General features: G+C 36.5%; 3 protein-coding genes and 1 long non-coding RNA gene across 18 annotated transcripts in view; 1 reads left to right on the top strand and 3 right to left on the bottom strand.

Moving 5' to 3' along the window:
- Positions 1-438: 438 nt before the first annotated feature.
- Positions 439-5,654, bottom strand: LOC128012834 (uncharacterized). Its single transcript, XR_008183195.1, has 5 exons — positions 5,409-5,654; positions 5,087-5,114; positions 4,955-4,969; positions 4,049-4,148; positions 439-1,100 (listed from the first exon to the last, which is right to left on the bottom strand). It is a non-coding gene; the product is annotated as an uncharacterized LOC128012834 (long non-coding RNA).
- A 1,006-nt stretch (positions 5,655-6,660) lies between these two features.
- On the bottom strand, positions 6,661-16,278 carry armc1 (armadillo repeat containing 1). Of its 3 annotated transcripts, none has more exons than XM_052595386.1 (7): positions 16,031-16,278; positions 15,073-15,281; positions 13,670-13,761; positions 10,806-10,995; positions 10,583-10,699; positions 9,673-9,747; positions 6,661-8,679 (listed from the first exon to the last, which is right to left on the bottom strand). In XM_052595386.1, the coding sequence occupies exons 2-7, from the start codon at positions 15,232-15,234 to the stop codon at positions 8,488-8,490; spliced, it is 828 nt and encodes a 275-aa protein (XP_052451346.1). In that variant the 5' UTR covers positions 15,235-15,281; positions 16,031-16,278; the 3' UTR covers positions 6,661-8,487. The 3 variants fall into 3 exon arrangements, with proteins under 3 accessions (XP_052451346.1, XP_052451347.1, XP_052451348.1); XM_052595387.1 differs by lacking the exon at positions 6,661-8,679 and adding an exon at positions 8,865-9,589 and having other exon boundaries at positions 16,031-16,272; XM_052595388.1 differs by lacking the exon at positions 6,661-8,679 and adding an exon at positions 8,865-9,586 and having other exon boundaries at positions 16,031-16,272.
- Positions 16,279-16,986: 708 nt separating this feature from the next.
- Positions 16,987-22,998, top strand: LOC128012831 (mitochondrial fission regulator 1). The gene is made up of 8 exons (XM_052595385.1): positions 16,987-17,225; positions 17,726-17,801; positions 17,889-17,990; positions 19,271-19,398; positions 19,467-19,693; positions 20,501-20,708; positions 20,802-20,970; positions 21,058-22,998. The coding sequence occupies exons 2-8, from the start codon at positions 17,736-17,738 to the stop codon at positions 21,103-21,105; spliced, it is 948 nt and encodes a 315-aa protein (XP_052451345.1). The 5' UTR covers positions 16,987-17,225; positions 17,726-17,735; the 3' UTR covers positions 21,106-22,998.
- Positions 22,999-23,083: 85 nt separating this feature from the next.
- The window catches only part of LOC128012829 (high affinity cAMP-specific 3',5'-cyclic phosphodiesterase 7A), a 37,101-nt gene continuing 33,218 nt past the window's right edge, over positions 23,084-26,966 (bottom strand). For all 13 annotated transcript variants that reach the window (XM_052595376.1, XM_052595373.1, XM_052595372.1 and 10 more), the window contains 4 exons: positions 26,656-26,800; positions 26,212-26,308; positions 26,052-26,132; positions 23,084-24,885 (listed from right to left, as the gene is read on the bottom strand). In XM_052595376.1, the coding sequence (XP_052451336.1) occupies positions 24,662-24,885; positions 26,052-26,132; positions 26,212-26,308; positions 26,656-26,800 (547 nt within the window). In that variant the 3' untranslated portion in view covers positions 23,084-24,661. The remainder of the gene's footprint in view (positions 24,886-26,051; positions 26,133-26,211; positions 26,309-26,655; positions 26,801-26,966) is intronic.

The raw sequence follows: 26,966 nt of genomic DNA, 5'->3' as shown, positions 1-26,966 counted from the left end.
ACTTACAGCAAATACCTTTTAAAAATTGAATCAAACTTGTGCAGGGACTTCTGGAAAAAAATTATTTCTTATTAATATCATATGGCTCTACAGCGTGCTAAAGGTAATATATAATTAAATTCAAACTTTTTTGAATTCCAAACACACACAGTGCAATTCTACAGTATTTTACAATATAATAACATTAATTGCTTACTGTTAAGGTATTTACAGGTTTTTCATTGTAGTATTGTAAAAAAAAAACTCAATAAAATGTATTTTTATGTTTTTATTTTTATTTTTTATTATTAATTCACGTTTTAATACCACTGTTTTAAAATTTTAAAGAGAGAGGTGCACAAAGTTTACATACACTTTAAAAAAATCATGCTACAATACACAAACAGAAATACAGTAGTTGCCAAAAATTCACCACAATAAAGGTGACAACTATCAACTTTTATCACTAAAATAATGCAACAATCAAATAGTATAAATGCCCTAACAAAATAACAGACATGTTACACTTTATCCAGGGACTTCTGGGAATGTTTTTTCTCATATATGTACTTGTAAAGACACCATTTTACCAATAATTTCTTTTTTATTTCTTAATGAGCATTATATGGCTACACAGTGTAAATAAAATTAATACTTTTTCATTCCAAAGGCACTTTCTACAGTATTTTACAATCTAAATACATACATTTCATTATTTAGAAATTTTTGATTTACAATTAAGGAATTTCTTTTATATTTCTTCTCATAATTTTTTTTTTATTTTTTTAACCAATAATCTAAATATTGATAATCCAAAGTGTATGTATTTATGACAAAGTTCAACAAATCCAATATTCAAAATAGGGTGGACCAATTGGGATGTTTAAGAATCAGTCACTGAAAAAAACCCTATTCCAAATACATCCCACTCAATGTGAATGAGTTTAACACAAAACCAAACAAGTGATATTCTTGTAGACGCCATTCTGCTAGAATCAAGATTTACTGGCGTGATTTTGTTGGACTAATGGTTCACAACTTTTATTTCTGCTACTTTGGTCAGTTCTGACCGAGCAGTTTCTCTTTAAAGCCCCTGCATCGCGTCTGACTTGCCACGGATCCTGTGGACATAAAATCTCACTATAAAAAGATTTATACCACTCTCTTTAAAATTGATTTATATTACACGCCTTTAGACCATTTCTCCTCTAAAAAAGTCAGTGAAGTGCACACAATAGACAGAGCGATCATCAGCACAGTAAAATGTGGTTGTGGCAAGTCTTTTCATCCTTGCAGGAGAATTAAATTTCACATGACTGCACCTTAAAAATTTCAATTGAATCATATATTGTCAGCCCAGCTCGAGGCAGAGCAAGCATCACGTCTAAAGTGATCATAACTGTGGCCCATAACCTTTGAAGTAAACGGTCAGAAATCTCCGAAATCTCTTTGACAGGCCATTACGAAGATAAACCCAAGGAGAATCTGAAGCAAATAATCCCCAGCGATCCACTCTCTTCCCTGCATTGTTTTAACATGGTGCCTCTTTCATTCCACCTATTACAATCCTGCCATCACTTCACATTACAGGTCAAAGTTATGGTGCTTAATTACATGCCGCCTGCTCCCCGCTTCTAATAACCTGTCATTTGGGGGGAATTTGAATGTCACACCATATTGTGGAGCCGTAATGGTGTCCGGCAGATCCACTGATGGGACGTTTTAGGACAATTATAGTAGATATTCAAATCACAGGTGGGATATTGAGTGACCCGCAGCATACACTGATTTTCTGTCACTGAGACACACACACACTTCCTCCTCCACACTCAGAACTTGACCCTGCGATCCTCCGCGCTTGACATTGACAAAATGAACGCCTCCGCCGCCGAAATAGTTTAACTGTAGCCTGATCGCTTTTATTATCCTTCTAATCCAGATATCAGCTATTTCATCAGGCCGGAAGATATGCATGTCATGAATTATTTTGACACGGGGACCTTTTAATTTTCTCTAGCAATATTTCATCCCACCAATCAGCGCCTGAAGTCAGCGGTGCCGCGCGGCCGTGGCGGTGTTAGAGGACAGTGCTCTCCCGACGGCTTCAAATCATCTGGGAGCTGTAATGAGCTATGGACGCAATTATTATCATCTCCTGTGCTCACACATTTCATCAGCCCAAGGGGGGCCAGATGCAAGATCACATGCACAGGGCGTCTTAAACATAACATGAGCTGTTTTAAAGTGTTACATTATATGCCTGGATATTATAGGTTAAATTCAAACTTTTTGTGTTTGCATTAATGCACTTGCAATAAAAGTCTAGGCAGCGACAGAGCAACTAATTAAAAAAATAGATCAAAAGTGTCAAATTATGTCTAATAATCTTCAATAATTTTTTTATAAATTACTCATTATCTTCTATTATTTTCAATAAGCAGTTACACTCGAATGCACGTCACACTCTGTTTCATCATGACTTTAAAGGTACTTTGATAACACTGAAACTTGAAACATATTAGCATGATGCTAGTGTGCCTGAACTGCCTACAATTTGCACTTTATCAGCTTCATCAATGTAACTAGAGTAATTTAAGTAAACCCAAATAAATACTTGTAGGACCTTATATGTGCATTATGTTACATTTACAGTAATTATGCAGATGCTTATCCACCAAGAAAAGTAGTTCCATCTTCAAAGGTCAATTCTTGCACAATTTGAACTGAAAAGGCACAGTTTATTTGATTCCTTTTCTGTCAGATTTCAGCACTGCTTTGCAATGTTATTGAAATGCAATATTGATAACCAGTGTTTGGAAATTCAGTCTTTTTTTCCTTTCAAGGCCCAGAGACATCACCAAAACTGCCACCAAATGGACTGACTTGACTTTTGACGGGTTGAAGCAACCCCTACAACGCATCAAAATTGTATGCAATTGGGCTAGTTTTGGGCTAGTTTTGAATAGCAACTGGGCGGGTTTTGTTGCGAAAACCTGGCAACCCTGCATCACCTACACACACACACAAGTCCGGTGAATGAGAACAAAGTCAGTAGTTGTGGAACTCCAAGGTTGTCACGGCCATTTTATTAACTTAAACATCAGATGAAGTGATTATTTCCTCTTTAATATAGATGATGTCAATGTATTTTTCGATGAGTCCGCTATGTTAGCAATAACAATGTTACCTGCTTGATGGATAGTAATGTCTACAACAGACATGACCACTGTCGTGGCACGTCTACAACAGCTTGAAGTGGTCTAACTTGGCACGTCCTCCCAGTCACACTAATAGTAGTAAGACTTTCTTGTGTGTAAACTTTTCCTTGCAAGTACAATTTTAGCTGTTTTATTTGTGCCCCCCTTCAAAAATTGCTATTGATGAATTTGATGTTTTTTTGTGCCCCCCAACTATTAGATCAAATTTACAACCCTGGTCACAATATGAAAGAAAAAGATCTATTGCTACTTCCATTACATCACAACTTTAAAGAGACTTTGATAACAGTTAAACATTCAAATGTAAGCATTAAACTGTTATAATAGAATAATCTACAACTTTGTACAAAGCTATATCCAATGTAATGAAAGTACTTTAACCAACCCAAACAATTCCTTAAAGGAATAATGCATAATATTACACTCATGGCAATTACAGTAACACATATGCAGATGCTCATCCGCTGAGAAAAGTAGTTCCATGTTACAGTTCAAATATGATTAAAAATTTTTACAGAACAATTGTATTTAAAAGTACTAAAATAATTTACAAGCTTCAAATTTATGTTTCTAAACAATCCAAAATGTCTTGCCCCATAGATTTCTGATTGTAAATACATTTATGTGAACATGTTTTCAAAGGTTTTTACAAAATGAGATCCGTTTCGGAATTATTTCTGGTGAAAATCAACATTATGCTATAAATTGCTTTTTATTTAACTCAGTACTGTTTTAAGCTTGCTAGCTCGACTTAAATACGAATCAGACTTCCTTATAAACACTTTGAGGAATCACAAGACCCAAATTTAGACCTGCATACAATCTCTTTTAGACCGTCTGGTTGAACTGACCTTGCTGTATCTTGATTTCTGGAGATAGATGTGTGTGAAAAAGCTGGTTCCATTCTATGATCTGGTGAATCTATGACCTTCCCTGAGCCAGATGATGACCCTAGATTTAAAATGAAACATTACAGAACATTACACAAGAAGACACCATTCCATCAGCACTTTGAGGAAAAGAAAAATGTTTCAATTAAATCTCCAGTATCAGCAGCAGGGCTGATTACACACACTTTCACATCCTCAAAAAGTTATTTGACATAAATTACCGGTGTCACATCATTTTCCTACACATAGAATGTAATTTACGGCCGATCCCATTGACTGGGAGCTGAACCTCAAATAAAATCGTCAACTGCCTGGGCAATAAGATGCACCTTTCTCTCCCATCAGCACACAATCAGCCCGCTGGCTGCAGGCAGATTAACAATGCAAATACTGCTCATGATAGTAACGACACATTTATGCACAAATACGGAGCTGTGGTCGATATCTTTGAGCGCCAGGGAGGTTTGGAGGCACTAGCTTTATCTGCTTCCCTCTTCATATAAAATGAACTGCCTATAGTGAGAGGAGGGAAGAGATGCATCTGTAATACTCAATAAATTAAAACATGTTTTAGTGCAATCCACAGCAACACACTGTATCTGTGTCCAAGGTGAGTTTAAAGGTCTTTAAGATAGTTTGCTTTTCAGTCAAATGTAAAACAATGAAAAACATTAGGTTTTATGAGTATGATGAATATGCATGTATATATCACATAAGGCTTACATATAACTATAAAATGAGCTTTTCTAGACGGTTTTCTACATTTACATCATTAAAACATTCATGAAAAGAGTTCAGTGACTTCATGAACGTAGTGTTTTTTTTAACAACATAAAATACAAGAAACAAGAAAGTTCTTCAGTTTACCTGTATTCTTCTAACCTAATTGCCAAAAAAAGAAAACAGTAATACATGAAATATTGCATCATATTTGACAACTCATAAGTTAGACATATGTTAATATGTTAAACTCATATTGTGAAATTACAATAGATTTACCTTCTTGTTCACCTTGGTACCGCTGGCCCTAAAAGTTTAATAATTTATTAATAAAAAGTATGCAGGTCGCTGTGTGTAGACACATATAAAGGAACTAAATGTTGTGTCACAGGACCAGGAGTTCCGTAAACATTTTTTCATAAAATATAAAATACAAAACACACATATCTAGCTTATATAAAGATACATTTCCATTAACATACACTTAAACTGGTGTAACCTAATTTGTCAGGTTGATTTAGTCAGATTAAAAAAAAATACAATTACCTCATGAAAATTAATAATTGCCTGAAAAAAAAAAATAATAATAATAACTTCTTACCAAATTGTCCTTTAGGGTTTTGGTTTTTTGAAAGTATGACAGAAAATTTATCAGAAAACCTGCACGTTCCTTGGGGGTTTTTTTCGACTTCTCACTGCTGTTCATAAGGTATGGGAAGAAGTTGACAGACATTTAAAGCGGTTGCCAGAATAGGTCTTAAATCAATCTTAGTCTCAGTGGGTCTCAATAAACACTTGCACACGGCCCTCACATCGCTGTCATCAAACACTTAAGCACATGACAAGGCAAAACATGCACTTTGTCCTTAATGTGATCATTTAGGCAGCAGTACTTCGCTTCATTGAAAATACATGTAACGCACAGCCAACCAGCGCCCCCTAGTGTCAGGACTGAGGTAGCTACTATAATAAAAGTGTCAAGACATTTCACCGGAGGCTTGCAGAGGTCTCCCTAGGCAGCTCTGGCTTTTGAAAGCCAAAACCTATAGAGTCACATAATACTAACACAATTACCCCCAGCTAAACCTGCCATACGAGCACAGTATGGTCGCCATATGCGCATCTTCTAGGCCTGTGGCCCAGTTGAAGTATCTGACCCACTTCACATCGCGGTAGTGGCATTAGGGTCTTTCAGACAGAGAGATGAAGGTGTGTATGTTGGATAAGGTGTGCTGTGATGATTGATGAGGTTTCCTGCGGCTCTCTCTCTGCACGGCCTTCACAAGAGGAGCAAAACAGAATGACTTTGTCCTGATATCTCAGGGAGCACGGACTCTACCCTACTAATGCTGCTACATAATATTAAAGAATCTAGACTTGGAAAGTGTTGATTTACCAATTTCAGCTTGGTGATCTAACGGCATTGCCTGTACAGATAATAGTTAGCCATGCACATCTCTGCTGTCTGGAAGTGGGCGTCGCTTAGAGCAGTTTACACCCATCATCATAAACAAAACAGGCTCTCTTTTTCTTCTTTTTACAGCTGCAGGCCTCAGCATTTCAGCTGTCATGATGATGCTGGTAGTGCCCTCCTGATTGGTGATTGGACCCTGGTTTTAAATAAGCAAAAACTGCATTTACAGCAATGCAACTACAATTGATGACTATGGGGCAATGCACTGTACCGTGACAGACAAAAAAAAAATTATATACATTATGTACAATTCTGAAAAGTGTAGATAGGCTTAAAGGAGAGTCGTGTAATGTTGCAGTATGCAGTATGCAGAATGTTACAGTAACACCGAGGCGAATAAAGCACAATTTCCGGTGAAGACAAAACACAACAAGTGAAATTTATTTTCTCTATTTAATAATCCTTTGTCATTACTGTGAACAGTCAAGAATTGTGTGTCCTAAAACTCTTTGTATATAACAGCGAATATGCACTGTACATGAAAAGCTACTAAAATCTACCATCTGCCATGGACTCTGGTTCGGCGTTCTTGGAATAACAGCGAACAGCAGCTTAAAACGCTTCAAGGAAAGATGGTACAGTACATAACAAGGGAAACAAAAATACACAAAAACGCAAAACTTGATTCAATTTGGATTTTGTTCATAAATATAACACTGATGGCCTCTACCTCATCTTAAACCCAACTAAAAACACACAACTGTGTGATTCCATTTTCTACACTAACGCGGTCTTTGTAACAAATTCTCATCATGATGCAACAGTCTTAAAGCATTGCTGTTTATGAGGAACAATACAAAAGGGTGCAAACACTGATACTTTATGATAACCAAAGTTTCCCAGTATAACAAGGTGAAAAATAAAATGACAGGAACATATACTGGTTTAACTTATTTTGATATCGATGTGTGCAGGTCTCCTTTTGGACATGAGACCATCAGTTGCGGGAGAACGTACACACATCCCTGAGCGGACTGAACGTCCTGAATGCGATATGTGAGGTCAGTCGATTATCTAAACTGTTAAAAGACACCGTCGGTCAGGGAAAACTCGAGGGGCGATGGTCATGCAGAGGTGACGGGTCACATGATGATCATGCTTTTGGCTAGGTGAACCCCACATTTAAAATGACCATGTGTATGAAAGGCCCTGAACAAATATTCAGATTCATGGCATTTAGGAATACACACACACATAAACAAATCATTTTATAAATAGTCAGCACGGCATAAAAGAAAACGGCATTGATGTTTAAGAAAGGTACAGCAAGAAAGAAAAAAAAAAGTTTATAATATCAATTCCTAAAGGGTCAGAGCTATTTACAACATATTTTGCTACTGTAAAGAAGGTTATCTGGTGTTTGGCACATGCTGTAACAAAAAAGGTTAGCATTATACACATAAAAAATAGTAAAAGCTATTTCCTTGTGGCTTCCCTTTATTGGTGCATTAACCGTTAATTATGATTACTGCACACCAACCAGTGCTTGTGTTTTAATTGGATTTTGTGTGAAATCAGCTCTGTGAGGAAGAGTGAAGCATCGCTACACATTTCAAACCGAAAAAAAAAAATCACATCTTCAGAAGGCTTTAGAAGTTCAGACGGAGCAAATAAAGAGGATTTAAAACCGAGAAAATGAATCAACAAGCTACATAGCAAAGGCACACACAGAAAGAACGAGTTCATCAAAAAAAATGAAGGCATAAAAAATACCGCATGCTTTGAAAAGTGTTGATTAATAAAGTGGTATTAGGACTATCAAATAAATGAAAAACAAAATAAGTTGTTTAAAATGTACAAGAAAGCTGAGATGAAGGGTTAGAACACATCAGAAAGCACCCAAATTTGTAGAAAATATACGAACCGCCTAGCAAAGTAGCAAAACGCCCAAGGTGTTGTTTAGTCTCAACAGAAACAGACCCGCAAGGAGAATCTGTTGCGAATCGTTTGAAAACCTTCCCCCGACCAAACAAAAAGGTGAATAAGAGAAAGCAGATACACACAAAATGCTATCTGTGAACTTCTCCCGGTTGCTCTCAGGTTTAGTGTCTCGTGTGGTGCGAATGCAGCGCTAACGTGAGTTTCAGGAGCGGGTCGGATCGCGTACCATTTACAGCCGCCGGTTGGGGCCTTTTTTAAAGTTGGAACAAGGTTATAAGTTTATTGCGGATGCGCTCGGCAGTCTGGCATGCGGGGAGTCGTGGGGTCACCAGTAAAATGAGCGGGAGAGGAAGTTGGCGGCCGTGCTCAGCCAGCTCACGCCATCCTGCATGGAGCCCAGCCGTGTCACAGCCTTGTGCTGCTCCTGAGACGGGCTCTCGTCCTCAGGCAGATAATCTGGCAAATTTATGTTCTGCTCGACCACCACATCTGAGTCCTCTTGGAATGGGATTACAATCTGGATGGGAGGGAAAAACAGCAATGGGAATAACCCATTTTTTTATCATTTCTAAGCTTGCAAGAAGATTTCAATTATGTATGTGTTATATATATTATTTAAAATAAAATAAAAATTATATTATTTAAAATAAAAAAAAATTATATATTTAATTTCTTATATATATATATATATACACACACAGCCAAAACCAAACCTAAGCATATTTATGATACAAATTGAAGGAACTATAAGGGCTGAGCAATACATCAGAAACATATATTTTTTTTTAGATGACAGACAGATCTTAAATGAAGATTATTAGAGTATGTTTTACAAAACTTGTTTATCCATTTCAAAATTTCATGTATACTTCAGTGTTACTTGCCTTTCTTTGTTATTGTGAAATTCACTAGCTATTTCAGAGTGAAAATCGTTTTCTTCTAAGCAAATGCATTTCAAGGATCATCAAAATTTATAAGACATACTTTTTTTTTTTACTTGCTTTAGTCCAACCTTACAAACTATAATGTTGTTTTTCTTAATACACAGCTCTAAACAGTGGTATCAACAAGACCATTCCTCAATCAATGGTGCCACCTGCTGGTTGAAGAAGAAAGTGCATTGTGAAGCAGCATCCAAGACCTCCGTGATGACGGCCACCGGAGGTCATGACTGCATCGCTGCAGGTAGAGATTGCCCTTCCAATTCAACCAGAGAGGACACTTCTTTCTTTAATTACCAGACAGTGCCTATTTGCACTGCATGCAAGTGTGTGTATGTGTGTGTGTCTCCAGGGTCCTCTGACACAAGGTTTCGGGGCAGAGAGACATCATGAGTGATCATGCGATGAGGGGTAAATGAGTAAGTTTTCTGATGGGGCGGGTGTAGCAGGGTTCACCCTCAACATGTGGAACTGCATTACTCTCTGCTTTGAGGACAGACGCAGACATGTCATGTGCTTGGTTCAGCTGTCTGTTTACTGTGTGAATCATGTTCATTTGATTAACTCACCTCCGATCCATCTTCCCCCTTCACTACTTGCTGTGCCTTCATGACTTTGGTCGAAGCTATAGCAGTTCCCAAGGCCTGAAGAATGAAGAAACGGTATGAGAATGCTTAAACAGACTCTCGAATCGCATTCTCCGATCTATTAGGTGTGATTCATTTGTAAAGAATCACTTCCTTCAAACTGAAATCAATTATTCTTTTTCAATTACTCAATGTTCACAGACGTCTTTTCGTCTTTAAAATACGTTTTTTATTTATTTATATATTATTTACACTACTCTTCAAAAGTATGGGGTAAATGATTTTGAAAGAAGTCTCTTATACTCACCAAAGCTGCATTTTTTAAAATCAAAATAACAGCAATACTGTGAAATTTTATTGAAATTTAAAATACCCATTTTCTATTTAAACAGATTTGAAAATGTCATTTATTCCAGGGATGTAAAGCTGAATTTTCATCAGCCATTACTCCAGTGTCACATGATCCTCCAGAAATCATTTTAATATGCCGATTCGATGCTCAAGAACCATTTCTTATTATTATCAATATTGAAACCAGTTGTGCTGCTAATATTTTCGTGAAACCAGTGATACATATTTCTTCAGGATTCTTTGATGAATAGAAATTTCAAAAGAACTGCTTTTATTTTAAGTAGAAATCTTTTATAGCACTATAAATGCTGTTAGTGCCCCTTTTGATCAACTGAATGCATCCTTGCTGAAAAAGTATTAATAAAAAAAAAGTCTATTAGTTTATTAAAGCTTTTTTTTTTCCCATTAAAAATGCAAAATACAAGACACTTTAAAATCTTATTAAAAATAACTAAATATACACTATTTATTTAATCAATGCAACATGAGCTAATGTTAACTCTGTAGATGGTCAACTGGATTGCGCTAGCCTGAAACTCACCTCAGCCTTCAAGTCTGATCGGATCCTCACCACGCATCTCTTCACAGCCATCTGGAAGGTAAAACTGATGACACCTTTGATCTTTAGCAGGGCTTCTTCACAAAGACTCCGACGAGCCTGACATACACAGAGACAGAGAGTCAAACTGTGCAGAACCGAACATCTGAATCCCCATACACTCTGATTAAACAGGTTCCATTACAAGCTGTTTGACTGCAGTTACCGAATCATCAAGTCCGTCGATCTGAAGCACCACTGTTTTGGCCCGTTTGTTCGTTCCACCCAGGAAAAACTGGGCTTTTCTTCGGCAAGAGGCGGCGGCTTCCGCCTGTTCGGCCTCCGTGCTGCTGGAGTTCTGCAGGATCTCATAGATCTCAGACGCCAGTAGCTTGGTCTCGCCTGGCGACGTGGCCCTAATGAAACACATCGCAGATCACTGTAGGATTCACAACTGATGACAATAAAAGAACAATAACAGCCACTGTTGATGAACAAGGAAATAATTGAGCAAATATGCTCGTCCAGACTGGTTAAAAGATCATGTATTGTACATATCAGTACTTGTCGGTGCTGATATTTGAAAAGGTCATCACTCCAGCAGACAAGGGGAGACAACATAGATCTGCCCAGCATGAGAGCTGGAGAAAAGTCAGTCTGATGGAGCTTGAACCAGCTGACCTTTAGCACATACAATATTGTGATTCATCAAGTGTCATGCATTCCATACGGTTTAATATCACAAGTAAGCATAAATGCATATTGCAAGAGACAAAATATACAGTTACTGTATGTTAACAATACTTTTTGAAGACAAAATAAAATAAAATAAAATAAAATGTCATTTTCTCGGGATGTGCCCATTAGGAAGGAAGGACAGAAGACTGAAATGTTTGTATAACAAACAAACAAAAAACTGTAAAAATATATATTTCTTTTATGTATTAATAGCCTTATTGTGCTGATAACTTTCTTAAAGACATCCATAAAAACCAACCAGGAAATTGTTTAGTTTGCAGAATAGTTTTTTATTTTTATATTATATTCTACTTTGCAAATTTGGACATTATTTTCACATGTGCATTTCCTGATAACAGGCAGCTGTAGATGATGCTAAATATATATAAAAATCTTAAAATATTTTATAGGTAAATAAAGATATGTCGATGATGCGAAATATATTAACACATGACAAAAGTTAGGCATACAGGTTACCCACTGGCACAAATTGACCCACTTTCCCCTTCTGATGAGAAAGAAAAAAAAAAATCTCATAACAAATCAAAAGTTTGTAAAAATGTATATATTTAACCAATCAGTTATTTGGTCACTAACTATAGTCAAGTGACATTTTTGTTTAATAGGGTTAAAGAAGACAGCATTTCATTGACATCAGCATTTGAGGTCAGGCGTGACATCAGGATCTTGATATGCCCTACAGGCGCTAATGGGGGAGATGCCACGCTGCCATCATTCATGCAGAGTTACAGGAACGGACATCTGCTCGCTGGCATATCTGAGCTGCCAGACCTCGAGCTTCTCATGTACACCTGAGGGAATGCTGACGGCGTCTACATCCTGCGTCAAAAGGAGGCAACCTATGCAATCAATAGCTACCTAGTTATAGTGTGAGAGAATGTAAGAAAACACTGAACAATCATCATTAAAAAAAAATTTTATTAAAGTATTATCACTGCTTATTTCAGATGCTCTGTGGTCTCATCAGGGGTGATGATGAAGGATTCTTTCACTTCCTCAAGCCATAAAATTTCACAGACAGGGGCAATACATGACCTCTACCCAAAGTCGTGGTGCCGGAAATAGTGACGGGCAGCTTGTGGAACTGCAGGGCACTCCTTGATGGCGTCTGTGCTAACTGAAGTGACTGGTGAATCGAACGGAGTCGCCCTGAGAGAAGGATACACAGCTCTCTGCCAACCATTGGCACTTCTGTCTGTGAGGCTCCATGTAAACAGAAGGCACTCGCCGTCTAAAAGCCTGCAGACTTTCACACTAGAAATAAGACTGAACTGCAGCGAATATACACACATACGTGGATCCTAGATTCCTGTGCCTCTATACTTATTCATGGGGGTGTCAAAAACATGCAGTTGTATGAATATTTAAACCGTAAGTTGGCATCTACAGTGCTGTTTGACATACGAGGTCAAATAAACCCTGGGTTTCATCTTTTCTAAAGTACAAAAAGAGGGCTCAACAATATTTTTTTTTCGGCAGGAAATCATATTTGCGTTGGCTCTATAAATTAAGAATAATTATTAGAATTATTACTGGTTTATTATATAATAATACTACTTTATTAATATTGTTATATAACAAACTGTCATTTTTAAAATTATTGTGATTATTATTATAGTACATTACATTTATTAATAAATCATTTGACAGGTTTTTAATCAAACGGCAATAATGTAGCTATATGACATCTATACATTTATAAACAATTTTGCCAGAAAACGGTGGCTAATCCCAAGTTTCTACAAAATCTACATTAGCCAGCTAAATAACATTATATTTTGTGATGCAATATCATTCAAAAGTTTGTGGTCAGTAATTAAAAAAAAATGAATAAAGTTTATTTTGCTCACCAAGTTTGCATTTGCACTGACCACAAATACAGAAAAACTAATATATATATATGATAAAACAAAAGTTAAAATAAATTATTTTAGTTTGCCAAAAAAAAAAAAATGAAGAGATAAGAATTCTGAATGAATTCTAAATTTGCACTGAATATGAACTGTTCCATGTCTGTGGTATGATATTCTCTCTGGCGTCTTAGACTGACCTCTGCTGGACATTAACCCATGGCGAGCTAACAAATGCATTACATCAGGTTTCTTGACAGTACACATTAAGCTTCAACAGCAAGCTTGCGTCATCACTCCCATTTAGCTTCAAAACAGACAAATCTGCTTATGACAGGACGACCTTTCTCGTGCGCTGAAAATCTGCCCACCACACACATTCACTTCTACTAAAACAGCAGGATGAGGTTTTCTGCAGGAAAGTGCAAAGCGAGCTCGTGTTGCCTTCATGTTTTGTGGCAGCATGACGGGAGCGACTTACTTCTGCATGACGTTCTGCAGGCTCAGCATCATTCCCAGCTCGTCCTTCATCTTCTCCCTGTTGGCGCGGCATTCTGCCAGGTAGCGCACCGCCTGGAAGGACACAAAGCCATTAAGGGTCACGCAGGGCCATTATAGAGGCAAACCGCCAGGCACCACTGTGATAACAAATCCGTTAACAGAACACCAAGAACTACTTGGGTCAGAGTGTTTGAAAGAAAGTGTGTTATTCCAACACTGTCCAAATATCTCCACAGGTGTGATGTCCTTCCAAAAGATATAAAACATGAAGTGGACTCCAAAACTCTGAGGGCATATTAAAATCTAATTTATGTGTACTATTCCTGATATACCTGATTCAGCAATCAAATAAGGAAATTTGTGACATTGACCATATCAGCTCCTTTACACAGAATGATTCCACTGAAGGACAAGTTGCTCTGGTACATTCTCAAATCATACTGGGGAACGTGGACAGAGACGTCTCTGTCCCTCTAACAGAGGAAGAGGAAACACTCTGGTCTGGACATTACTGAAGAGGTTAGGCTATGCATTGTAACAATACTGGACAGCAGGTGGCGGTCATGTGATTTTGTTTATGGACAGCTGGGCGGGCAATGAATGATCTGATTGGTTGATTCAAATGCCTCAATATCCAATAACCAATATAAAACTACTTAATAAATAGCAAAAATAAAATAACAATAAATAAGAATAATAAGAATAACAACAACGACGATCAGTTACAAATTACTATTTGTAGATACAAATATAACAGGAGGCAGTAATGTGTCATGTCTATGGACAGCTGAGTGGGCTTTGCTTTATTGTTTGATATGAATGCCTTGGTATCAAACCACAAAATTAAAAATAATATTAATAATAACTTTCTTAGTATCATTATTTTAATATATTATCATTGAAATCTATTCTATTTGACGGATAAATAACTAAATAAATAAAACAAAATTTTGTTGTTGTTGCAAATATAGCGGCCGGGTAGGCTTTGAGTGATCTGGTCGGTTTATACTCAAACACTCAAACACATTTAAAAAATGTCTGGAGGTATAACGAGTTAGTGATATTAAAGAAGATATTCTAAAATAGTAAATGCTGTCTATTATGCCTTATATTGGGATATCTGAATTGAAGTTAAAGCTAAAACCGCTTACGGTAAACCATAAATAAACAACTCGTAAGCTTTCCCAGAAAAATGTTTAAATTAATTGTAGCTATCAAAACATTACTGTTTGTTTGATAATATCAACATACACAAAAATAGCGGAGTTCATAAAAGGCTCCTAATTTGAACCCTTAACTACCACGGTAAACATCTTGCAGGTCACTACAGAAAAAGCATCTGCACAAGTCCTGACTGCAGAAGTCACACAAACAGAATCTTACCAGTAGCGCAGAGTAGACGACTTGTGGATTGGGGTGGTCAAAGAAGAGAATGAGGCCTGACAAGCAGCCTTGATCTTCGACAATAGCTCGCCTGTTGAGGGGGTCAGCAGCTAAGTCCCTCAGCTGATTCACCACAGCCAAGGCATCAGGCTCCCCGCTCATGGTGCTCCCACACCAAGGGCCATGCACTTGAAATACACAGATCTTAGCTGGGGGGGACGAAAAATAAGAACTGGATTACTTCTGAGGTCACGGAACATATTGACAGTGACATATTTATCATAAGATTTAATTCAATTTATGCATTATATATATATATATATATATATATATATATATATATATATATATATATATATATATATATATATATATATTAAAATTTTGTAAATATATCATAAAAAAAAATATGAGATTTATTTACTGACGTCACTGTCGCGCGTGCGTCGTTTCGCATTGATTTACAGACGATCTCTATACACGTGGCTTGTTATTGGCTTTCATAGTGAACTGAATGACCCCTGATGGTCATGTCTCATTCACATAGCAGCACAACATAGCATTACGAGGCCTTTAACTGGGCCCTGTGCTAACGGGCTAGCATTAACACGGCTTCACAAGGCAATGACCAATGACAATCTGAATTCTCATATAGATCATAAAACTGCAATTAAAAACAAACATTTGCAGCTTATTTCTCATTCATATTTAGTCTACAGACATCATTACATGTAACGTAACGTTAGATCCGAATGTCTTTCTATAAACAATGCCAGTACGAGAAAAGCAAAGTCTTATTTCTATCAGGACGCACAGAAATATACATCTGTATGACGCCAAATAATAGTAATAAATGTATAATCAGAGTATTTGATGCTTATGTTCGTGGTATTTATCTTGTTAACCTTGTGTGTGTGTGTGTGTGTGTTGTGGCACTGTTGTCCACGCATAACCTTACAGCAAACACGCCCAGATCGACTCCTCGCTTCCGATGATCCTGTCCAGTCAAAGAATCAGACCCGCCGACAAATTAACTGCTGCTGGATACGCAACTGGTTGTAGCTCGTGTAATAACGACGACAGTAAATGTGTCAAAAAGTCTCTATGACAGCTGTTCTGGTCAGGTGTATTTGGCTATTATCTGCGGAGCTTTTAGCACCCTTTAACACACTTTCTGGATTTAGACAGACTGATTGGAGGATGCGGGCTATGACGCCATGCGTTCTTGACCAATTAGAAATAGTTTTACTAAGAGACAACGTGATATATACAATCTAAATATATGAATCATAGACGCAAATTCTAGAATTATTATTATTATTATTATACTTATCATAGAATTAAGCAAATCTCAACCAAATCTAAAGTATTTGTTTATTTGGCTATTGTTTTCATGTTATTGCGACAATACATACAGCAGCAGAGCCATGAAGCAAGTAAAAAATATTATTAATATATTTTATTTATTGGGTCCCTACTAAAATACATAACATTACATGAATTGTCAATACATGACAAAGCAATACATGACAAAACAAAACTATTTGATATAGAAAAGAAACATAAAAACGTATTTCCTCTCATGTAGAGTAACAGATAAAGATGGTCTAGCTCAGGAGAAACGTGAATAACAATTTCTCATTGTGCATTTTTTTCGTCAGCCAGTACAATGCATAAATAGAATGGCAAATAAATAAATAAATTGTCCTTTATAAATAGTATTGTCCTTTATAAAACATTTTTAAGTTAATAAACATATTTTAAGATGGAGATTTTTATTTCTGAATATAAAACTAAACAAAAATAAAGTAATAACATAAAGTGTCTTATTTTTAAACGGTCTTATTTTTAAACCGAAATTCAGCAAATCCATTCCATGGATGCGTTCCTGCATGCCTTGCGTGTGTGAGTCACAACTCAATTATGACTACTCTAAACAAGTGGTTGACTCCGTACTCATAGAACCCACCCATTGTTGGAATATTCTGAAACCCCATTGGCCAATATGTTAAGTCCCGCCGTTTTTCCCAAACGACTGATCCCGCAATGTGGAAAACAACACAGGTAAGCGCTGGATAGTTTCTTTTACTGTCTATGGTTAGCGTAGCACAGCCAGGATCCCACTGGAAATCTGTTACACTGTATTTTACAAGGTAAAACATTGATATTTTCTTGTAATATCAAATTAGAAATCGCGACAACTTTTGTAAACAACTAACAGAGCGTTTAATACAACACTTAAATAATAATGCTTGGGTTTTAGCGCCTTTAACCTTTTTGTATTAAAGTTTGTAGATAGTTCACTAACGTCAGTCTTCTGTTTACGGTATCTATTAACGTTGGTGACAAACACTCAGGTGCGATACGAAGAAACAACTACAAAATGTTTAGTACTTAAGTGTGTTCTGGTAAAATGAGCATCTTGTACAATGTTTGCCACATAGTGACTGTTTAGGAAAGTAGGAAGGAGTTGAGGAGAGACGTTTGTAAGAGATGCTCTTCTGCTATATGAGAATGACTGACAGTTTACAGGGTTCATAACGTTTTAATTTGGAAAACCAGGGTACTCTTAAAGATCTTATTTTAAAAGCATAAGTGAAAAAGTGATTCTTTCAAGGTTTTTTTTTTTCTTAAGATGATCATTGATCCACAGATCCTTATAGATGAGACAGATCTGTAAGTCAAGTAACAAGATGAGTGGAAATCATAGACGGATAGAAATGGACCTGGTAAGTTCATACACAGAATAATATGTACATTTCTATCATGCACCCATCCTGTGATTAGAAGAATGATTATATTTATATTTCTCTTAGGCTATAGGATCATCATTAAAGCCCTATGGGTCATCCAGGAGTATTGTCAGAAGAATTGCCACAAATCTTCCCTTAGCACCTTGTCCTCGTGTCCATTTTCAGGTAAAATACCACTCTTTGTTCAATCAAATGTGTCAGAAACATAAAAGAATATCTAAACTTTTTGTCATTCTTTCAACAGCCAATTCAAAGGATCTTTACAAATGATTTTGAATGCCTGTTATGTTTTTAAATATTTGTCTTTTTATGTTTTCTATATTAGTATTTTCAGGTAGTCTTCATTCATTTTCATTCCATTATTATCAGTGTTTTCCACTTTTATTGTATTTTTGCCTCTCAAAACCTTTAACATTCTCCATTCTTGGCTTTTCATTATTCAGTTCTCCCATGTCATGATATTTCTATCCTGTTCTGCTTTGATTACATCAGTGTGCTGACAATAAACATGGATCATGAATCACAAGGACAGGTTTCAGCTCACAATATCTTGTCTAGCCTTTCCCTACCATCTAACCTTTACAACAAAAGTATATGATGACATTAAATTCACCTTGAAACTTTCATTACTGTCTCTGTTTCTCTCTTCTCTGCCCTTCCTTCCAGCTGTCCTGTATGTCAGGAATGCAGCATATCTGCTTTAGGTCAGTTCTCTGTTCTCATTATTGAAAAATCTAGGCCAAGAGTTCTTTAAAAAAATGTTTTGCTTAAAAATAAGTATTTTTATAAAATACTGGCATTATTATTGATTTACTTTTGATAAAGGAGCTGAATGCTGTTGTAATGTTCCAATTGCTTCATTATTTGCTAGGCAATGTTTAAACCGGTTTCTCTGTTGCGTTTTTCTTTGCTGTGGTTGTGAAAACATTTGGTGCTTGCTCTGTTGCTGTAGTTCTGACATCGTTTGAGTGCTTGAGTGTCTGTGGGGCTTTGTTTGTCGTTGTTGTGAGACTTGTAAAGCGCCCTGAGCAGGTTTTGTAATTACACTGAACAAAACTATGAACGCGACACTTTTGTTTTTGCCCCCATTTTTCATGAGCTGAACTCAAACCTCTAAGACTCTTTTTATGTACACAAAAGGCCTATTTCTCTCAAATATTGTTCACAAATCTGTCTAAATCTGTGTTGGCGAGCACTTCTCTTTTGCAGAGATAATCCATCCACCTCACAGGTGTGGCATATCAAGATGCATGATTATTGCACAGGTATGCCTTAGGCTGGCAACAATAAAAGGCCATTCTAAAATGTGCAGCTTTTTGCTTTTCTAGATTTTTTTTAGATGTTTGAGGTCAGCTCATGATAAATGAGGGCAAAAACAAAAGTGTTCCATTTATAGTTTTGTTCAGTGTATTAACTGTCCTTTAAACTGTCTTTGGGTCGTTTAGCAGCTTCATCTATTCGCTGCAGGAGCGAGTTTCCTCAACAATTCAAATGGGCCAAATGGACTTGTTACCACACTTGCTGATGTGGGCTGGATTGACAGAGGAGAGAGCGATGGTGCTGGCAGGAATAGGTAAAAATATTTCTAAATTGATTTAGAAAAGAGAAATTTGGATATTGTAATTATCATTTGTTCTGCAGGTTTGAGGCAGATTCTAGGTTGTTTTTTCGCACCCAGCAGTGCAAACCCCTGAGACATCGGCAGTCATTACCCAGCTTGCACCAGGTTGAATCTGCGCCACAGAGTCAGACGATCATCAACGATGAAGCCATTCAGAAGCTCAGTGCTCTGGAAACTGAGCTGTCCAAACTAAGAGCGCAAATTGCACAGATCGTTCAGGCACAGGAGCAAAGTGCACAATCCACAGGTTATTTGCAGTGCCACTTCAGTATTATGTGTATATACCGTTTTAGTATTTTGACGTAGCTTTTGTTTTGATATTTGTAGTTGACATTATATTTTGTAGTTTTAAAAGGTCTCAAAGAATCAAGGCCGAAAGTCTTAAATTTATGATATTACATGTTGCATGCATTTAAAAAGAAAAAAAAAAAAAAAAAAATCAAGATACATTTACCTGAGATGCAAAATGAATATATAAAGTCTTGTTTTCTAATGAATGTATCTAATTTAAGGAGGTTCATGCTCAAATCAAGAATAAATATCTGTCAATGGGTAAGAAAAATAAAATAACTTTCCCTTAATAAAATCTCTCTTTGAAGATCTCTCTTTTCACCCTGTAGGCAGATATTTGTTCTTGTTATAATCATAAATTGTGATGAAGACCTAAAAAGGTCATAGATTTACCTTCACAAAACTTACATTTTTTTCAGCTTTATTTGTATAAATGGAAATATTGCTTTAATATTTTTATTTATATTTAACAGTGAAAATGAATGAATCCCACTCACTTTGATACATGCAAACATTATATATATATATATATATATATATATATATACATATAGTCATTTATTTACAAAAATTTAACAATAATATGGTTAGTTGTTCTTAATGCCCCAAATATATTCAACACGTAGGCATGTTCAACACGTTTGCTTGCAAAGTGTTGGTGTTCTTGCAAAAGACATAAAATAGCACTCTGCTAGTAAATACTTTGGTATTGGTCGTTTTTACCCATTTAAAGTTGCAATTTGTGGTCCCCCCGTACCCCAAGCTCCACCAATGACTCCTGTTCCACCTCCTCCGTGTCCTGCCCCTGGCATGCAGAGTAGCTATTGTGCCATTGACCTCATCCGAGAGCAGCGTGGGAAAAAGGCAGAGCAGCAGACCGTACTGGACTCTGGACCTAAAAAGCCAGATCTTCCCAACATGCTAGACATACTGAAAGACATTGGGAAAGTGAAGCTGCGCTCAGTTAAGAGGTAAATGTTATAGTGCCTAATCTGGACCGTGATGACATTCAAACCTCATCATAAACACTTAGCAGGAAGGTTCAATTATCCTTTCGTTCCCAGTCATCAAGAGGATACGAAACCAAGACCTGTTGAGCCCACAGATGCTGCAGCATTAATCGCAGAGGCCCTGAAATGCAAGTTCTCTCACCGCTACCGGAACGACAGCGAATGTGATGCCAACTTTAACTTGCCAGCCCCTGAGAATAACACCCACGTAGAAACACCACCGGTAAGAGAAATTCTATTTCTTGAAAAAAATGATCTCTCACGTATTTTGTTTTAGTGCCATAGTCATTTTGTGCCATTTCTTTTGTAGTTTGGCCAACATATGTTAAAGTCAAATGGAAGGAGGAAACTGTGCTAGGATGGAGCTACTCATCTGAGCAGGTTCATGTAGTTAACCTGATGACTTTTAATTTTCAATAAGCGGCTAACTTTTCATGTTGGCCCTCAAAATGTTAGTGTTCTTTTATGTGAGCATGCAAATGCTAAACACTATGCAGTCAATCTGGTTTCCCGAACTTTGTAAAGTTAATCTCTATCAATACATCTTGTACCGCAGCCAGTTCCATCATTAATGCCCGTTATCTGAGAAATGTGTTCTTTTTTTTTTGGTTTCATGTATGATTTTTATATGTGGATTTATCTGGATCTGTTGAAGGTCAACAGTGCAAGTATTCAACTTTGTTTGATTCCTCATATTTGAAGGGATAATGTTCAAAACACCAAAGTGTATGGATTGTTCTTTATCAGTAATATTATGTGTATTTTTAATTCATAGTTGCTAGTAGTGGTCGACCGATATAGTTTTTTTTTTTTTGAAAGCCAATATTTTGGAAAGCAGGGGAGCCGATATTTATGTATTTATTTTTTAAATATTTAATTCATATTTAAGAAATTTTAAATAATTTGCAAAGAATTGAAAAATTAAAATACAATCAAATAAAATACTTTAGATGACAAAGTATTTTTCACAAATGAATAAATATTTAATAAAAATATAATTAAAAAGGAAGGAAACACTGTAACCAACAGGGCACTCAGTATTCTGGGAATTTTGTGTGCATTGGGAATCATATTTTTTCAAATAAAGCCAGGGTAACACTCATTTTACATAAACCACACAGTGAACATGACATGAATATGACAGTGGGCAAATGCATAAAGCATAGTATAATTTGAAATCACGAGTTTAAAGCATTCAATTCACACGGACCAAACATCACTGAGACCAACAGTCATGCTGGATAAAAATGCACACTTCACAAGATCTCACAGATGGATTTGGAAGTTTGTGAAAATAAATGTTCATTAGTCATTAAAATATTTGTTTTAATGATACAAATGCATATTTGCTTAATGCTGACGGCAAACGAAAAAAGTACTATGTTTGCCTATTACTAATAATATAAAAGCAATCGTAATAATTTTTGTTTACGTTAATTAATTAATTGCTTTGTTTAGACCGACTTCTATCCGTATTAGACCGAACTGTTAATGATGAACGAGAGGGAGAATGTGAGCACTGTGTGTTCAGGCGCTGCCGCTCTCAGCGCCATCAAAATAAAAGTCCGGCCTAGAACACATTGACCAAGCAGAAAAACTCATCGGCCGATGCAGATATTTGCAAAATGCCAAATATCGGCCTTGGCCTGTCGCCCACTACTGATAACTTTAGGAACTTCAGGTTTTTCTGACATGTGACCACTAGCAATTATGAACCACACTTTTGTAATCATCATAAATAGGGTTTAGATGGTGCTGTCATTCAGTAGTATTTGCTCACTAATTTAAAAGCCTTTATAGGTTCTAATTTATTATGTTGGAACATTTCCATGATTATGGTCTGGAAGTCATTTAGTTATTTAACCAGTTTAATAAATCATTTAAATAATGTAGTTTTGTTTATCTGTTACGTCAAGCTTGTTATCTCTAGTCCAGTGCTGACTTCAGTCTATCAGCAGAATTTTTGACAAGTGTTTGTACCTTAAAAGGTTTGTATGTTTGCACATATATCTAAAATGTCTTCTGTGCACCATTAGTCAGTGCATTCGCATTATATTACAGTACAGGATTTCTCATTTCAAACTGGATTTAATGGCCAGCACATACGAAGTGTACCTCAGAATTTAAGGGAATCTTCTGTCAGAGATGTCTTTCTAGTTTTATTATGAACTGTGATGATTTATGTAAATGGGTTGATTTTATTTCACACTACAGAACCGATTTGAAATGACTTTACTTTCTTGAATAAACCTAAAACAGTCATTGCCTTTTCATTTCTGTAATGTGGTTTCTACTTTGTTACATTTGAACATATAGAACAGCATGAGCTCATGCCATGCAGTAGAGAAATATTTTGTGAAGTTTTATTCATCAAAAATGCAACTGCAACAAGTATGTATCAAAAGGTTATACGGCAAAGCCTTTACAAAATGGCTTGACGCATAGGTCGTCTCCCCAAAATGGCTGTTACAGTTTTACAGTAAACAGTTTTTTTTTCTTAAATCAACAGTCTTACAGCACTTACAACAAATATACAAATCACCTAAAATAAAGCACCTCTTCCCTTTCCAAGTATCAAGAGAAGAACAAAAAAAAAAAAAAAATCAACTGTCCGTTCTGTACAGAATCCAAAACAATACGGAATAATGGAATGTTTAATGTTAAAAATCAAATCATTAAACCAATTCTCCTCCTTAAAATAAAAAAAAAAGGTTTCTCCACAACAGAAAGGTAAAGGGTCAGACAGTGCACTAAATAGACGATGGGATGAGTTTAAAATGAAAACGAAAGCTGGTTTGGTCACTTAGCTTTGTGCATAGTTTTAAGGCATTGTGTAGCAGTCTTCCGAAGAGACGAGTGGCTTTGAGACATTCTGAGAAGGACTTATCTTTCTTTACAAAATACAGAGGAGAGAGAGAAAGAGAGGAGTGGTGGCTACCTATAAAAGGCACCTTTACTTCCTTGTTTCTCCGAAATAAGCAGGTCGGTGAAACCCTGAGCAAAATCCATGGAGAGTCCGTTCAGCTACATGTCCCGTGACATTAATCCTTCTTCCATGGTCAAAAGGGTTCATCTCTGCCACCTTTCACCACGCGTCGTTCCTTCAATTGTCTGAAATACAGGGGAGAGAAAGATGCAATGGAGCACAAATGGCATTCGTATGACATCTGATGCGTCTTGCCGATGGGGTTGCAGTCTGACAGATTTTGTTGATCATCAGCAGTAGGTTTTGAGAGAAAAAAAAAAAAGTGGTTCTTCACATCTGTGCTTAAAAGGCAATTATCACAGAACGAACATGATTCAGTTAGAAACAACATGTGTAAACAGTCTTCAGAGGCAGCAAAAGGACTGGGCTCTTCACATTTGTATTTTTGTACACAAGGAGGAAGATTGATTTGCAGAAGCACTGGCACACACTCGCACACAAACATGCTCGCACACATTCGGTTTCACACACATTGTCTCTTGGTGTGGTTGTAAAAAACCTCTCCTTTAAATACTCAAGGGGTTTCAAATGACTTTCAAAACAATTCAATGTTTCAAAAATGGCACTTTAAAGCCATCGGAGGGGGTTCCTTCCTACCCCACATTCCCTTACAGTCTTTAATCAAAGCATCAGAGTTGAATTAGTAACGCCCAAAAGAAAAAAGAAAAACTAAACAAATAAGCTTAAATAAATATCACAATAATTAAAAGAAACCAAAATTGCAGCAGTAGCCAAATGAGGTATCTATGTATTGCTCTATGTTTAAGGGTAAATGAGCGCTTAAAATTAAATAAATTAAATCGACGAACGAACGAAAAAGAAGAAAAGAAATCATCAGTGGTTGGTTGGAGATGGGTGGCGAGCAACTCAAGGGTGACGTAAGATGTTTGGCTGAGGGCAGTAGAGGTGTTCTGCGAGCGCTGGGGTGTCATGTCTCTTGGCTTCCCTGAGATAAGGCTCTGGAACTGGGCTCTTCTGTGGGACGGCCCGGTTCGGATTCCCCCTCCTCGGAGCTCCCCGATGTCTCGGGATCCATGGCACTCCAACTGGCCTTGTTCAGGCCCAAATGGCCGAGCATGGTCTGAGAGAGCCGCGTGTCTGAAAAGCGCGCCCACTCGGCAAACAGAGGCTCCACCACATAAGTCATGAAACCTGGTGAAAGAGAAAGAGAATCTGAAGCAGAGATCACTATATCAGGCAGACTTTATAAAAAAAATTATAATATCATTATTTCATATTGCAGTATTATTATTATTATTATATATTATTTGTATTATAATTTTATAAAAAAGGGCAGAGACTGTATTTTATCACAGTACAACTACAGTACAGTATTACAAGTGACTGAAATTGTTTAATTGTTTTATTATCTAATTAAATATGCACTCATTTGCATGCACTTCCAGTACAGTAATCTGAACGCTGGATAAAGACAGGTTCAAAGTTCATTTAGTTGACATATTAGAGTTAAAGGTTTAACAGAAGGGATTTTATTGAATTTAAGATGTAAATCAAAAATAAAATGTACTTTAATGATAATTATAACTATTATATAAACAACAAAAAAAGACAAACACTGTATATGTGTGTATTTCCTCATTTCTCCTTATAAAACGTATAAAAAAAAAAAAACTCAAATATTACTAAATAAGACATTACAAGTCTAAAAGTCGTTTTATAAAGTAACACTGTCCAACAGCGACACAGCTAAAATTAGAGCGGAGGCTTGCCTCCCCTCAGTCCATAGACTTACAACAGAGACCTCTTAGCGCCTTAGGCTTAGTGAGGGGGAACTGAGAATGAATGGGGGAAAGTCACATGAGAGGAAGCAATGTCTCCATTGCGATATGATTAGATATGACTGGTTATGACTGAATTGATTGGGTCAAGCGATAAACCGCTTATTGTTTTCGTGCAAGCTCTTGGCCTGAGTGAATATAATAATAGTAGGTAAATAACTTTTTTTCCATCTATAAATTAGAAAATACTTTCAACACCCAGAAAATTTCACCATGTTTTCAGGAATGAAATGTTATAGAAATCAATCAATCGATATATGAACAAACCATTCAGTAAAAACCTTCAGGATATAGATAAGAATAAAACTGGGAAATATATCAAACACTTAAATGTGTATTTTGGATATTTTCTTTCTGCACGTCTGAAAGAAGATAATACTACTGAAACAAAATACTTCAAAATCTGAAAACAGTGTCAGAAAAAACAAGTGTCTTAAATCAATATACATACAATACGTAATTTTTCTTTTCCTCCTATATTCAGGGTGAGCTCAGAAATGAGAATGTCCTGGTTCTTACCGATTTGAACACTGGCTATGGTGTTGGCTTCACTATCACACAGTGGACTTATTTCAAGTTTATGCTTCTTTTCAATGTCTCCTGAATAAGACGACAGCAGAGCACAGAGATTAGTTTCTGAACACAGTGAACGAACATGATCATCATGAGAACTGGCTACCTTGGTGGAAGAACTCCTCTGTGACCTTCTCACTCCACTGTTTGCTGAGTTCCCACGGTCGACACGGGTTACAGATATCTGCACACTTCAGGGCCATCTGGAACACATGTCAATTTGGTCTTAAGAGCCGAAAAGTGTCTGTCTTTATTAAAAAATATGGTATGCAGCCCTTGCACTTAAAATCTGGACATCGCAAACTTCAAGTACATTATAGACAGCTTTATAGAGTTCAAAATCAACTAAATTAAAATTATATATTAATAAATGTAACTCGTTTCTTATCTATAATTTTACAATTATTTCCCCTCTTTGTTTTTAAAGCAAACGTCAAATGTATTATTTTATTTTTAAGTCAAAGCTGGCATATAATCTGTAAATAAAACTTTATATAAACTACATAATGTTTGTTTTTAGTGAAACTAATACTAAATTGCACATTCCCACCTGCAGAACGAAATGTCGATGAGAAGCGTGTCCTAAACACAAGTCGTTCTCATCCAGATGTGTCCTGAAGCGGGACAGGTACTCATTCTGTCGGGTGATATCTGTGGCCAGAATAAGCGACCCCAGCTGCCTCTCTATACCCAGACTGTTAGAGACACCAATTAAACACAGTCAATCAGAACAGAGGTCATTTACATAGAAAAGTCTTAAAGAGACAGTAGTTTACTTTTTATAAATTGATTATAACATTTATAATTATTGTAAGTGTAATAAATTGTTACAAATAATTAAATACAAGTAAATACAAGTAT

Source organism: Carassius gibelio, chromosome B24 (assembly GCF_023724105.1).
Source record: "Carassius gibelio isolate Cgi1373 ecotype wild population from Czech Republic chromosome B24, carGib1.2-hapl.c, whole genome shotgun sequence".
In the NCBI taxonomy this organism is placed as follows: domain Eukaryota; kingdom Metazoa; phylum Chordata; class Actinopteri; order Cypriniformes; family Cyprinidae; genus Carassius; species Carassius gibelio.
Note: the sequence above shows the minus strand (reverse complement) of the source record. Positions and strands in the feature narration are given on the sequence as shown.